The 15,134-nt window shown below is 43.1% G+C and overlaps 1 protein-coding gene across 2 annotated transcripts in view; it reads right to left on the reverse strand.

The window, feature by feature from the left end:
• Positions 1 to 15,134, reverse strand: part of tpd52l2b (tpd52 like 2b) — a 52,669-nt gene that overhangs the window by 24,604 nt on the left and 12,931 nt on the right. For both annotated transcript variants that reach the window (XM_056273198.1, XM_056273197.1), the window contains exons 2-3: positions 14,651 to 14,808; positions 12,876 to 13,024 (exon numbers count right to left, since the gene is read on the reverse strand). In XM_056273198.1, coding sequence (XP_056129173.1) covers positions 12,876 to 13,024; positions 14,651 to 14,808 — 307 coding nt within the window. The remainder of the gene's footprint in view (positions 1 to 12,875; positions 13,025 to 14,650; positions 14,809 to 15,134) is intronic.

The following is a 15,134-nucleotide window of genomic DNA, read 5'->3' on the forward strand; positions in this document are numbered from 1 at the left end:
TCGAGAACTGCGAGCTGATGCAAAGATCAGGAGTGCAGCCACAAAGAAAAGGGACAGCAGAATCCTTGCCATTGTGAGTAGAGACCTTGTAGCAGCTGTAGCAGGTTTCCAAAGGAGAGGTTGCCAGCAATGAATATGATGATGCTGCAGCCCAGTATGAAGCTGCTGTGAATAAGGCATACAATGAGCTGTTCCTCTTCATCAGGATGGAGCTTTTCGGCAATCCTCAAGTGATGACAATGACTGATCTCTCTTCTAGACTGGTAGCTTCAATGAACTCCCAAGGCATTGCCCAAGTCAAGGAATCAACCAACAAGCACATAAGGCGAAACCTGGAGAGTGAGTTTGCTGGAGCCTTGCAGATATTCCCTGATGAGAAAGGAAAATTCCTCCTCTATCCCGATAACTTGTCCATGAGGGAACTTGCCAAAGAAAATCAGTCTCTCAAAAGGGAGCTGCAGACCCTGAAAAGTGTCAGTGCACAAGATGTTATAGCCAAAGCAGCCATCAAATTGAGAGCAGACATTAAAAGTCAAGATGTTCCTCAAACCTGGCCGCCTGAAGTCAAACCAGAAGCAGAATGTCCTACCATTCCAGAGTCGCTCATTATCTTCCTGTACTCTCTACTCACAGGCTCAAATGATCCTGATCATGCATCCCAGAGAGTGCAGTGCCTTCTGCAGTCATTTGGCCATGACATAGTATATGCAGTGACATGTGGAAATACCAAGCCTTCCAAGCACATTGTTCTGCCATTCAGTGTCAAATCGTTGACAGGAAATGTAGAGTTGATAAACATCCTCAACCGACTTGGTCACAGTGTGTCCTATTCACAGATGGAAGAGATCAACACTGCCCTGTGTCTCCAGAAACTCTCATCATCAGGGAGTGGCATTGCCCTTCCAGCTAACATCCATCCTGGCATATTCACAACTTTAGCCTGGGACAATATCGACCGTCTTGAAGAAACTGTCAGTGGTGAGGGAACATCTCACAGAGTCAATGGGATTGCTGTGCAAGCAAAGCCAGTCAACCCACTTCCTGTCCAACCCATGCCCACTGTTCCCAAAACAAAGAAGAGAAGCATTGATGGACCCCCACCAATGTTACCAACTTACAATGCTGGACAACGGGTAGGGCCACCACAAAGCAAAAAGTCAGATGCCGATACTGCAACCAGTACTAAGCTTGCCAGAGAGAAAAACCTTCTTTGGGTCCTAGCACGCATGTCACAACAAGAAGAACAGTCAGTCAGCAGCTGGACAGGCTTCAACATCCTGACTCGAGGAGAGATGACGGTCATCCCCGACAATATAGGCTATCTGCCTACCATCAATGCTCCAGCGACACAAATGTCTACTGTCAACGAGGTGCTTAACCAGTCACTGAGCATCATGCAGTGCTTAGGCCTGAGGAAGATTGTCTGTGTCTTTGACCAAGCCCTGTATGCGAAGGCTGTCGAGATCACATGGAAACACCATGACAAGTTCCATGATATCATCGTTAGGCTTGAGGTATTCCACACCATCTGCACACTGCTGGCAATAATAGGAAAGCGTTTCCAAGATGCTGGACTCAAAGACCTCTGCATTGAGTCTGGCATGATTGCAGAAGGCTCAATTGCTGGTGTTATGGATGGCCGCAAGTACAACAGGGCAGTGCGACTACACAAGCTCCTGTATGAGGCTCTCATGCGACTGACCTTGAATGGTTTCCTGTCCTGGTTGGAAGAAACTCACAGGAATGACATGGTTCACCTGAATGAGACACTGAAGACCATTGACAGCCTTGGGAAAGAAGTCTCACAACATGCTTTGAAGGAGGTCCTCGAGAACAGCTCTTGTACACACATCATGGATCTATTTGAAGTCTACCGTGAGTTCCTTAGAGGTGGAAACGGCAGCCTCTCGAACTTCTGGATGTCCTATTTGGACATGGTTGAAATCTTGTTGGGGCTCATCCGAGCATCCAGAGAGGGAGACTGGATGCTACACTTGGCTAGCATTCGAGCAATGATCCCATGGTGCTTTGCTTATGACAGGATGAATTATGCACGCTACCTCCCCTACTACTACGCCCAGATGTCTGAGCTGCCCATCACACACCCAGATGTGTACACAGAATTCATGGAAGGAGGCTTGTCAGTCCAACTGGGCTCCACCAATCCCTTTGGCCAAATCCCTGTTGACCAAGCTATAGAAGAAACGGTGAACAAAGACACCCAAACAGCTGGAGGGACAACGGGATTCAGCTTGAAGCCAGGAGCTGTGACCAAATATTATCTCACAGCTGAGTATAGAAGCATGTACCTCAGACAGCTGAGAGACCTGACAGGTCAAGGCAGGTGCAAATGGTCTCATCCAGATCTACAGAGTCCAAGGATCAAGAGAGATGAAGCAGATGTCCAGTCTCTCATGGACCTTATGGAGAATAACTGGCTCAATCCTATGTCCCCTGATGAGATTGATTTGGTTAGCCTCTCCACTGGCAACATGGCTCCACCTGATGTGACCATAGGAGAAGAGGCCTACCAAGCATTCCAGCAAACAAGGTTAGATGCAGACCCACCACCTGTGAAATTCCACGACAAGATGACCAAGCAAAGTCTGAAAACATTCTCCAATGTCAGCACAAAACAAGCTCATGGAAAGAAAGCACAGGATGTGGTTCTGAAGGCAGATAGAAACCTTTTCAGTCACATGATCCTGGTGGCTGAAAGCAGGAAGGTGAATCTGAAGGATGTCCTTGCCTACCCATTGGGCCCACTACCATGGGCACTGACAAATGCTGATGGGTCCTTACGAAAAACAAACAAGGCTGCACTTGCCAGAGAGCTTGAAAAGAATGTATCTCCTGCAGAAGACATCCCAATCCCATCTACTTCCATCATTGATGGGATGAGCCTGGTCCAAAAAATGAATGGCAACAACAAAACCTTTGCACAGGTGGCAGAGTCAGCCTTGACCCAGGTCCTCCATGAGGGAGCACAGAGTGGGAGGATTGATGTTGCTTTTGATGTCTATCACCAGACTTCGATCAAAGATGCTGAACGACTGAACCGGGGTGGAGACATCACACTCCAGTACAAGAATCTTGCAGGGGGACACCACGTCCAGCAGTGGAGAAAATTTCTGTGCAGTTCCTCCAACAAGACCAGTCTCATCAAGTTTCTGGTTGAAGAGTGGAAACTCCCACGATACAGAGCTATGCTGCATGGCAAGGTGTTGTACATGACCTGTGAGGAAACCTGCTACAAGTTGACAGAAGATGGGTGTGAGGAAGCAGCAGAACTGCACTCCACACATGAAGAAGCTGACACCCGTCTGCTCCTGCATGCATTGCATGCAGCAAATGCGGGCTCAAAGTCAGTTATCATCACAGCTGAGGACACTGATGTCATGGTGCTTTGTCTTGGCTTCCAGAAGGACATCACCTGTCCCATCTACCAGAAGTGTGGGACTCAGAACCGCACACGGTTTGTCGACATCACCAAACTGGCAAGTTCACTTGGAGACAGCATCTGTGACAGCCTAATTGGCTTACATGCCTTCACAGGCTGCGACACTGTCAGTGCATTCGCTGGTCGAGGGAAGGTGAATGCCCTGAAGATAGTGAGAAAGCACACTTCCTGCCAAGAGACTTTTAGTCAACTGGGACAGACATGGAATGTGAGTGATGAGCTGTTCCAGAAAATTGAGCAGTTCACCTGTCGGATGTATGTTGCTAATAGCAGCACTGCTGAGGTGAACAAACTGCGTTACCAGCTCTTCTGCACCAAAAGGGGAGAGGTTGAGTCCAGCCAGCTGCCACCATGTAGAGACTGTCTCTTTATGCATGTTCAACGAGCCAACTATCAGGCAGCAATATGGAAGTGCTGTCTGCAGGCTAACCCTGTGGTGCCAAGCCCTACTGAGTATGGATGGACAGACGATGAAGGCAAGCTGGCCATTTACTGGATGCGCTCCCCACCTGCACCAGATGTGGTCTTGGAAATGCTAACATGCAAGTGTGTGCATTCATGCAAAATGCCAAGCTGCATGTGCCTGTCAAATGGACTTCCATGCACAGACATGTGCAGGTTACAGACCTGCAGTAACCAAAAACAGCAGGATGGTCCAGAACTGGACTTTGAACTTGGGGAGTCAGATGATGAGAGAAACGAGCAGTTTGATGAATGACAGTGTGATGATTCTGATGGTATTACTGTGGTAGTAGTCTATTGATGCACAGGATGTTGATTCTGGACTTGGTTACCCAGAGCTTGATAACAATAATGTAACCATATTCACATATACCCATTACCCTACCCATTACCATTACATATACCCACTAATGATATGGGATTACATGTATCATTGACTAAGTATATGTAAATGTCAATGTTGTTTAAAATATTAAAATAGTTCATTACCTCACTATGGTATTCCTTTTTATCATGTATTTTGATTGTGTATTTAAACAAATGTATAGAGACCAGTTTGTGACCTAACTGGCTTTGGTCTAGTTCTCATTTAAGGCTCACAATCACCTCACACAATGAAATAGTATGGGTATATTATACATTTCCTGAATCTTTACAGTCCTGTGAGTACTCCAGTTTTTGTGTTTTGTGTCCCTGATATTCCTAGATGCCACAGGGCTAAAAGAAAGTATATAGTTTAGGCGAAAATTGCAGAAAGATGTGTGTTATTGACGGGTTGAAGAGCTCAAGTGACCTCTATATTTGTGAGAAATATCCACAACAGGGCTTGAATGAAAGCGAAGAAGGTCCCCTTTAAAATGATACCAAAGACAATATTATAGAACATTGAAAAATGTCCTGACCATGAGGCTAAACCAGGATATGCACCAGCGTCTAAAATGCAATTTAATTTAGCGGGTGGTTAACTTCATGAGCTGATAACTGTGATACAGCTGCCACTCAGGAATGGTTATCATACCAAAATATCATCTACAGACATGGATCCTTTCAAAAATTATAAGTAAGTTTTGCCACCTTGAGTGTACCGAAATATCGTCTGGCCCATGGACTATTTATGTGCATATGTGTGTGCTTTTTTCAATCCAGTTTTTGTCTCTCTGGGCTAGTACCTGAAAGTGATGAAGACCTAGCAAAAAGTTTGCTATACTTGATGCCTCCCTCAATAAATGTAATATTTAACTGAAGATATTAAAATTTTGTCCCCCAATCAAAGTGAGGCTACTCTAGTTATTTTTGTCAAGTTTAAGTGCCCAGCGCACCTGTTCAGAGCACAGTGGTCTCTGCTCAGTTTGACCTTTTTGTCTGTGCTACCAGTTTGATATTGTACTCTGACTACTCCTGACTGTGGCACAGCGCCTTTCTTTGTATAGTTTTCTCTTTTTTTAATCAATTTTTCATATTTCTCCAACCTGTCTATTAGCCTGCATAACATGTGTGTGCATCTCTCTGTCCCGACTATCTTGGTCACATGCTGAGTGTGTGTGTGTGTGTGTGTGTGTGTGTGGCATAGCACCTTTGCGTCTACATTTTTCGTTTATTTCCAAGGGCCTATTTTAAATATTTAGTCTTCTTTGTTATATAGTGTGCCTGTATGTAATGTCTTTGTTTACGAATTTGGGGCTCTCTCTATTTCAAACCTCTCTCCCTGGACAATACCCTTCCTCTCCCCTCATCACGTGTCATGTGACTAAGCAAAACACTACCCTTTCCTGTCAAAGCGCTTTTTGCTCTCCCGCCCTCCCTCTTTTTATCTCTCACATTCCATTCCTCTCCTTCCACTTGCCTCTATGGGAGCAAGTCTGAGCTGTTTGTCTGGTTGCTAGACAGAAGCCAGGAACAGTGTGTGTTTGAAAAATGTCTTGGACATACAAATGTGTTACAACAAATTTGTACACCTGCCTGTGTATATGTATGTACACAGAACATGAGAAATGTGCACATCGTGTGTGTGTGTGTGTGTGTGTATGTGTGTGTGTGTTTGTGTGTGACTAATCATGTACCTGCTTTTATTGACTAAGTAAGTGTAAGCTTGGGTGTTTGTACTTTGTATAGACAGGTGCACCTGTGCGTGTGTTGAAAATAAAACCATTGCAAGGTGTATCACTGTTAAGTTAAGCTAGCTAGCTAGCTAGCCAACAGAGCCTGCCTATCCAGTTAGCTTCAAAGCAAACTACCTGGAAAATTCCATTAGTTTTATGGCACCCAGCGGCAGCAGCAGTCAGCATGGTGGAAATAGGTCACTTGTTTTCTGGCCTAATTCACCGTTTTCCCTGAATCAATTTAGTAGTAACTCAAAGCAAGAACTGTCCTATCACCACTAACCAAAATCATTATGTCAAAGTCTGCTCTGAAACAGTTTTGAGCTGTCAAAACTTTAGAATTGAACAGCTGAATTGGGGGGGGGGGTTGTCAATAAGGTACCAAAACGGAAAACACTTCATAAGAAAATTCCTGCATTAAAAAAAAAAGTTTAAAAAAAATCGCAAAGACCTTAAAACCGTTTCAGTATCTCAACTTAGGTTGAACACTTTGAAATCGCTCCCCTTTATCTGTTAAGTGGTTTTTAAACCCCAAAACCAACACTTCTTTAAGAACAACCCAGAATCAGTTGTGTCCTGCCACTCTCTCATCTTTGAAAAATGCTCAGAAATAGGGCATCTATAGACCCCCCCCCCCAAAAAGAGGGTCTGATATGGACAGACCCCAAAATATAAATCAGACCTGTTAACACCGTACGACCCGGAATCCAGCCAGGACACAACCTTTTTATTGTCTCCAAGTCCAAATATATGACAAGAGGTGATCAAGCCAACACTGTTAGAGCCCCCAGACTTTGGGAGAACCCAAGTCCATCTTTTTTTAGTACTCTTAAAATCTTCTTCTTATAGACTGTTTTTTTTTTTTTATAAACCTATGATGCGTTATGACTTAGATCTCATTACTTCTCTACTTTATTCTCGTTTTTTTCTATATTATGATCTTTAATTATGTTATTTATAGACATATAAAGAAGACATATTTATAAGACATGTGTATTGACTTTAGACGTAATACCTCCAACTTGGTCAACACTAAGATAAATGGTCAGGAGGTTGAAATTGTTGAGTCATACAAGTATTTGGGCACTATAATTGACAACAAGCTGAACTTTGATAGTAATACCAATTTGCTATGCTAAAAAAAAAAAAGAAAAGAAAAGCCCGCAGCACCTTTTTTGTCTGAGAAAGCTGGCTATGTTCGGTGTCGACAAGTCCCTGATGACTTTGTTCTACAGATCTTCTGTTGAGTCGGTTATTACTTTTTCTTTTATGGGTTGGTATGTTTCTCTCAATCTTAAACAGAAAAAAAGCACTAACAAAGGTGACCAACGTCTACAGCAGTATCACAGGTACCCAACAGAAAAGTCTGTCTGATTTGAACAACAAGCAGATGTTAAGGAAAGCAGAATCCATCCTGTCTGACAACACCCACCCCCTGCACCTAGAGTTTCACACTGCCTTTTGGTTCCTGCCTCAAATACCCAGTAGTCAAAACCAATAGATATAAAAACTCCTTTACTCCCTCAGCAATTTCACTGCTAAACTCCCAACAGTAAGAGGTAATACCAACTCAACCTTGATAAACACTGTTAACACTGTTTACTGTTGCATTGCTTCTCATTGGTTTTGTTCTCCTCACTACATGTATTTATTTATATTTATTTGCCTTACGTGATCTGTAGCATGTTTGTGTGTTTAAATGTTGTCACTGCTACACAACAATTGCCCCTCTGGAGACAAATAAAACCTATTTGACTTGACTTTGTAGTATTTAATTTTTCTGTTAATGACTTTCTAATGGCGGTTTTGAAGAATGCAATATGAATTCAGTTTTTTTGTGTTGCAAACCTTTGCTCTACAATCAGACAGTCGTTTCTACTACAGTTAAGCGACCGCTCGCTGAAGCAGGGAAGAAGTGCCAGAAAAGTTTAAAAATATGGAAGAGTGCTGGCTCGAAAGAAGGGAAGTGCAAAGGAGGACGTGTGTCATCACTTGAATGGAGGACAACAACCAAACTTCACATGACTGCCTAGAACAGGAAGTACAATTGACAGACTGAGGCGATGGACAACAAAAAAAGGAAAGTTAAAGAGAGAGCTAAATATAGAAATAAGATGAGAATAAAGAGCGTTGACTAGAAAAATAAAGAGACAAAGACCAACATATACAGAGTCATAAACAGAGAGAGTTAACAGAAAGACAGGCTGATATATAATTATAGGAGAAACAGTGAGACAGACACTGATACTGTCTTTAAACTTTCAGCATGTTTGCACAGTATTTCTACAGAAAGCCCAAAAAGTCTCCAACTTACTGCCCCCAAAAAATTCAAATCTGGCTTCTACATCAGGCTGTCAGACTTCAAGAGGAGTCAGACCACAATGAACAATGACAAGATTCAGGTGAGCCGGATATGTAACCCAGGCTGGAGTGCTAGGTGTTATATCCACACCAAGTCCCACTATAGTGCTAAAAGTTGAGTACTAGTGTTTATGTAATGCACTTCTCACAGCAGTGGCCAACAAAAACTGATCTAAGGCTTCCAAAACAAAAAGTGGTTATCACTGTAAGATCTAGGGACCCCAAAGGGGTTACTAGGTTGTACTTGCAAGTCCTACGCAGAAAAATGTAAATGGGTCCGTTTTTACCAATTTTTCAAGGGAGTTGATACAATGTGAGAATGTTTTGTACAGTACCGACTGGTTTCACTCTATCCACTGTCATCCTCATAAACAGGACAAAGTTGAGAATTACTTAAAGCAACATTATGCAACTTTTTTTTACCCTAAAAAACAGCTTCAATATCATTTTGAGGATGCACTGACTTGTTCTTCCACTATGTAACTTGGGTTGACTGGGTACGATCTCCCACAAGCGATATTTTTTTCCCCATTGGATGGCAAAGTCATGATTGGCCCTACTATGCCTCTAATTGGTTTGTACTTGTTGCCTTTGCGGGTTGGGTTGGGTTGGTTGGTTGGTCACATGAGGAGTGAGACTGGGTAGGGTTATGGTAAGAATATCTGGGTAGGGTTATGGTACGAATATCTGGGCAAGCCAATCAGAGACAGACTAGGGTGAGTCATGCCTTCTTCATCCTTGGGAAAAAAAATGGGAGATCGTACCCCTCAACCCAAGATACATAGAATAAGAACAGGCATTCAAGGCATCAAAATGATTTTAAAGTGGTTATTTTAAGGTAAAAAAAAAGTTGCTTTAACTCAATATAATCTAAAAATATATCTTATAATATTAGGGTCCACTTTGTAGTATTTACATAATGCTAAATAATACTAATACATGGGGACCTTTGGCATGGAAACACTTTCAAATACCAGATCTAGTGGTCATCATATTGCAAGGTGTGTGTTAGAACACTAACCACTAGAATACAGACAGGTGTTGACAGACAGACAGACAGACAGACAGACAGACAGACAGACAGAAAGAGAAGGAGATAAGAGAACAGGAGTCAGGAGCAAACAGAGAGAGGGTAAGACAGTCAGCATAAACAAAAAAGAAAAGAAAAGAAAAGAAATGGGAAGGGGGAGAGGGGGAGGGTGAAAGAGAAAATGAGTGCAAGTAAGTGAGCATGTCGGAGCAGAGCGTGAGAGAGCAAACAACCCATAAGCAGCACACTACACACCACCCCTGTGTGAGCAGCAAACAGTGTCTGGACTCACATATCTGAACTGGTTACTCTGTCATTCCACTCGCCCAGTTTCTCTGTGGTTCTCACATAGCTAAAAACACAGACACAGCAGGGTTACGCTGTAGAACAAAGGTCCGAATACCGTGTGCCGTGGAAAGCCATTTAGACTATAATCATGCTGCAAACTCTTGATAATAAAGTCAAGATTTTTTGTTCTGATTTTTTTGTCTCATTCTTCACATTCAGTTTTGACAGTGAAATTTGTCTGCAAGTTTCATCGAATCAAGGACTTTAAAAACTTTTTTTAATGCCTTGTACCTCCTACACCACTCAGAAGGCCAAAAGAAACACCTTTTACGACAGACATTTTCTATCCACTGATATGAACTAAACTGCAGAGAAGGACGCAGATACTTCAGCAGAGCCTGTGTCATCACCAAATTACTAATTTCCAATGAATGGCTCCTTTTACAACGTTAATATTGTTACCAGCAAAGAACCTGTTCTCCAGAGCCAAGTAGAATGGAGTTGCAATATTCCCTTACAGTTTATAATTTAATTTAGCAGATGCTTTTATCCAAAGCGATGTACATCTGAGAGCTGATACAACATAAGCCAGGTTTTAGGCAGGAGAGAACAACACAAGTAAGTGCCATAAATCTAAGTTCGAGTCCGACAGAACTTAGGTGCCATCAGGCAGTGCACAGAGGCAATGCATAAAGTGCATTAGAACGCATACAAGTAATTTTTTTTTCCTTCTTCAGTCCATCAAGTGTTCAGGTGTTCACGAAAGAGCTGGGTCTTTTGTCTTTTCTTAAGATTGAGAGGGACTCTGCTGATCAAACAGAGTTTGGTAACTCATTCCACCACCACAGAACTACAGAAGAGTCTAGCTAGTTACCTAGGGCCCTGTTGTGGTGGTAGTAACCAGGCGCCTTTCATTGGCAGACTGTAGGGAGTGAGAGGGAGCATAGACCTGAATGAGGGCGTTCAGATAGGTGGGAGCCGTTTTAGTTGCTGTTTTGTAAGAAAGTGTCAGGGTTTTGAATTTGATGTGGGCAGCAACTGGGAGCCAGTGGAGGGATATCAACAGTGGGATGACATGCTCTTTTGGGCTGGTTGACATGCCGCTGTGTTCTGAATCATCTGCAGAGGTTTGAACGTACATGCGAGGAGGCCTGCCAGTAAGGAGTTGCAGTAGTCAACGCATGATATCATGAGCCTGTACCAAGAGTTGTGCTGCATGCTCAAGACAGGTAGGGTCTGATCTTCCTGATGTCGTATAGAGCAAATTGACAGACCAAGTTTCAGGCAGACTTTGTGGGCATGAGTTGGGTTGATGTGAGCTGGATACTGACCTCTTGTTGTAAAGAGGGACTGGCTAGGATGACAAGGCACTCAGTCTTAAAGAGGTTAAGTTGAAGGTGGCAGTCTTTCATCCATGCCACTATATCGGCAAGGCATGATGGCATCCGAGTCGAGACTGTGTGGTCTTCTGGTGGGAATGACAGGAAGAGCTGGGTATCATCAACACAGCAATGGTATGAGAAACCATGGGAGCAGATGATTGCACCAAGTGAGGTGGGTGTATATTGAGAAGTGAAGGGGACTCCCATCCAAGATACTCTAAAACATTTCCCTGAGAGGTAGGACATGTACCAACAGAGGGCAGTTCCTGAGATACCAAGCTCAGAAAGTGTGGAGAGGAGGATTCGATGGTTAACCGTGTCAAAGGCAGCCAACAGATCTAGCAGTAATAGAGCTGAGGACTGACCAGCAGCTCTAGCTTAACGCAGTGATTCCATTACCGACAGAAGCACAGTCTTGGTAGAGTGCCCCCACTTAAAGCCAGACTGATTCGGGTCATACAGGTTATTCCCCGAACTGAATTCGGAGACGTGGTTAGACTGTGCGCTCAAGTTTCTTAGATATGAAGGGCAGGAGGGAAACCGATATGTAGTTTTAAACCTGGGCTGGATTGAGTGTGGGTTTTTGGAGCAGCAGAGTGACCAGAACTTGCTTAAAAACGGTGGGGAACACACCCATTCTAAGTTAGGAGTTGGTGGGGGAAATGGTCTGTAGAAGGTTGAATGGTATCGGGTCCAGTGGACAGGTAGTGGATCGAGAGTCCAGCAGATATTTGGAGACTTCCTCCTCAGGCAGAGGGGAGAATGAGAAGAGTGCGACCCTGTTAGCTGGAAGCTGCAGACTGAGATGGTCAGGCTCAGAGAACTGGTTACTGATGGCAGAGAACTAATTAGTAAAAAACAAGGCAAACATGTCTGCATTGAGCAGAGTGGAAGAAGTAGGAGGAGGCGGATTGAGGAGTGAGTTAAAAGCAGAGAACATTTTCTGAGCATCCGTGGCACCACAGATCTTGTTCTGATAGGAAGTGGTCTTAGCAGTTTTTAAACTGGAGGAGGATGATGCTAGGCAACTCTGATATTCACTGAAGTCAGTGGGCTCTCCGGATTTACGTCATTTTCTACCTTCCATGAGTTCTGCCCTTTGCTCTCTAATTACTTCAGTGAGTCATAGACTGGGGGGGGGGGGGTATTGCAAGCAGGTTTGGATGCTAGAGAGAAGAGATGGTTAAGAGAGGAAACTAGTAAAGAACAGAGTGTGTCTGTAGCCTCATTGACAAGGAGTGAGGAGAAGTCATTATGAGGTGGCAGGGTAGCCAAGACCTCATTGGAAAGTTGAGTTGGTGTGAAGGACTGGATGTTGCGGTGGAAGGAGACCAATTGTGAGGGAACATGAGGATGTTCCCTTTACATTGGGTCTTCATGTGGTTGAGGTCTGTTTTTGTTAATAGAATAATAAAATAGATAAATACGTTAGATTTTCTTATTCAGTTGTCATTTTCAGTGCGCTTTGACCCAACACCTTGTTTTCAAAAGTTTTGAGTGTGCAGAATCTACTATTTTCAATAAATTTCTTTAGATAAATGTTGTTAAAGTTTAATATTTTTGCTCCTGACAGTGACAACAAGTCTGTAGTAACATGAGAATATAGTTCTGCTTCGTAGAACTAATCATTCAACAGGTAATCTACACCAATAATCTGAAATGTCCTCAAAGACTTAAGACTTAAAATTCTTTCATAATCAAGACCCTTCAAGGATTTGAAGAATAGATTACATGATGTAAGAGAATTCCAGACTCTCAGACATCGTGTAGAGGAATGTCTGACTGATACATACGCGTTGGAGGTCTGTACTTCCTGCCAGCCCTTGCTGAAGTTCTGTTTGAGCTCATCAAGCGGGCTGAGGCCCAGTTTCCTCTTCAACTCTGTTGCGTGTCTCTCTTTGGCTGACAACACCTGGCGCAAGGTGCTGATCTCCTCCTCTACCTGAAAACCAGAGATTGAACAAGAGATAGGATGAGTTCCATTCCAAAGGAGGAGCAACCCTCAACCCTGCACCCTGATTACGTGACCTGGTGGCCAAAAAAACCACCCTATCCACTTAACATCTCCTAGAGCTATAGGAACATTTCATCATGTCTACTGTTGGTGCACTGTGGCTCTGACCCTCTTTACTATTGGCTGCTTATAATACTCAACTGGTAAATAAAGCTCATCATTTCTTGTACTTTTTAAAGCTACTTGCTGCTTAACAGTATAACTTTTTCAGGATTATTAGGTTAATTTTCTTTTAAGATCATCTATTTGGCCATTTTGCTTTAGATAGGACAGGGGAGATGGACAGGATATGTAAGGTACAGAGAAGGAGGGAAGACATGCAGCAAAGGTCATGACTCAGCTTAATCCCAGGATTCTGAAATCAAGTCCACATGGTAATGAAGCATAGTATTTGGCTTAACAACCAGTAAACCCCATCTTATCTCAGGGCTCATTTACACTTGGAATTTAATGAAACTTGTATCCAGATCAAATGTGGATGCAATTTATCCCCACTGAATTTACACCCATGGTAAAAAAAAAAATTTAAAAAAAAAAAAAAAAGCCTCTCTTGGTAACTAGAAAGCTATCCAATTTCCCCCCATAAAGTTTACCTTCCTGAATGCAGCCTCCTTTTTATCTGGTAGGAGTTGGGAGATGGTGACAATTTGCATTCAGAATGCATCTCAAGCCACCTCCTGAGGTGGTTTAAAACCACCGCATCACAATTTCTCCTCAATGTGTCTTGGACGTATTTACTTGGGCTGCGCGATATGACCAAATTCTCATATCCTGATAATGATACGTATCATGATATAGTAAATTTTCTGTAAATTCAATGAATAAATAGTTTTTGGTCAATGCCCTCCCAAGCAGGTGCACACGTGTTTGTGGAGGGGCAGCCCCGCCCTTGTTGAACCACAGAGAGCAGAGGAGAGTAAATGACAGCAAAACACAGTAGAAACTCTTCACACTGACCTGAAATGAAACAAGTGTATATAAATTAGGTGAATAACATAAATAAACTGTCTCTACTGTGTTTTGCTGTTATTTATGGTTCATTAGTTCCTCATCTCCTCTCCTGTTTCATCGTGGGCGGGGCTCAGCCCCTGCCCACACAGAGCTCAGCGGAGCTGAGGAGAGACAGACAGCAATGGAGAGTTGATGACAACTACACTAGTTACATTACTGAAAGTGCAATAAAAGCTTAATGAGTAAAAAGCCAATAGGAATATTTTATTAATGTAATCCATGCAAAACACAGAAAGACTCCAAATGACGAAAAATATTGCCTTAAAGTGTGATTTGCAACACAACGAAATAAAAGATAGAGCATAATATGGAACGATAGATATTTTTCTGTCGTCACACAATATATAGTAATTTCGCAAAGCCCTAATATTTAAATTCGGATATTTAGGCCAGTAGGCTTGACTGGATCTTGGATGGTCACAACACTACCAAATCACTGAAGAAGCATTTGAATCCCAGGAGTATACAGAGTATTATTGTGTTGTTGCACTCATTTTAAATTCCTCTGGCTCTAAGGCCAGCCTGCTTGGATTGTGGCCGTACCTTCAGGAGCTCGCTGCGTAGCTCCTCAGCCTCTGCCTCTGACAGGCCGGGTGGCAGAGAGCTGACTGAGCTCCCCACTGCTCCTTCAGCAGACGCATCTGACAGGCTGTCTGAACGATCCACACCAAGACCCTTGTTAGGAGAGTTCAGGTTGATATCTGGGCCGAGGGAGAGGTGGAGGGACATGGAGGGTGGACAGAGAAGCGAGGGAAGAGAAAGGGGGGGGGGTACAGAAAAAATGAGAGAGAGACGGACAATAATAGAGGGAGATGATAAGGTGAAGAAAAATGAAGGGGAATGGAATGAGACAATGATTAGCTTAGTTGAAATAGCTCTCCCTCTCCGCTTTTTTCTCTCTTTCGAGCATACATACAAACACAGTGATGCATGGGTTGAGTTCCACGGGATCCCCAGTTTTACAACGGTTAATATCCCTAAACTACCTAAGCTGTTTTCATTCAGATCATTTATCCCAACCTTTCCA

This window comes from Lampris incognitus, chromosome 2 (assembly GCF_029633865.1).
Source record: "Lampris incognitus isolate fLamInc1 chromosome 2, fLamInc1.hap2, whole genome shotgun sequence".
Taxonomy (NCBI): Eukaryota; Metazoa; Chordata; class Actinopteri; order Lampriformes; family Lampridae; genus Lampris; species Lampris incognitus.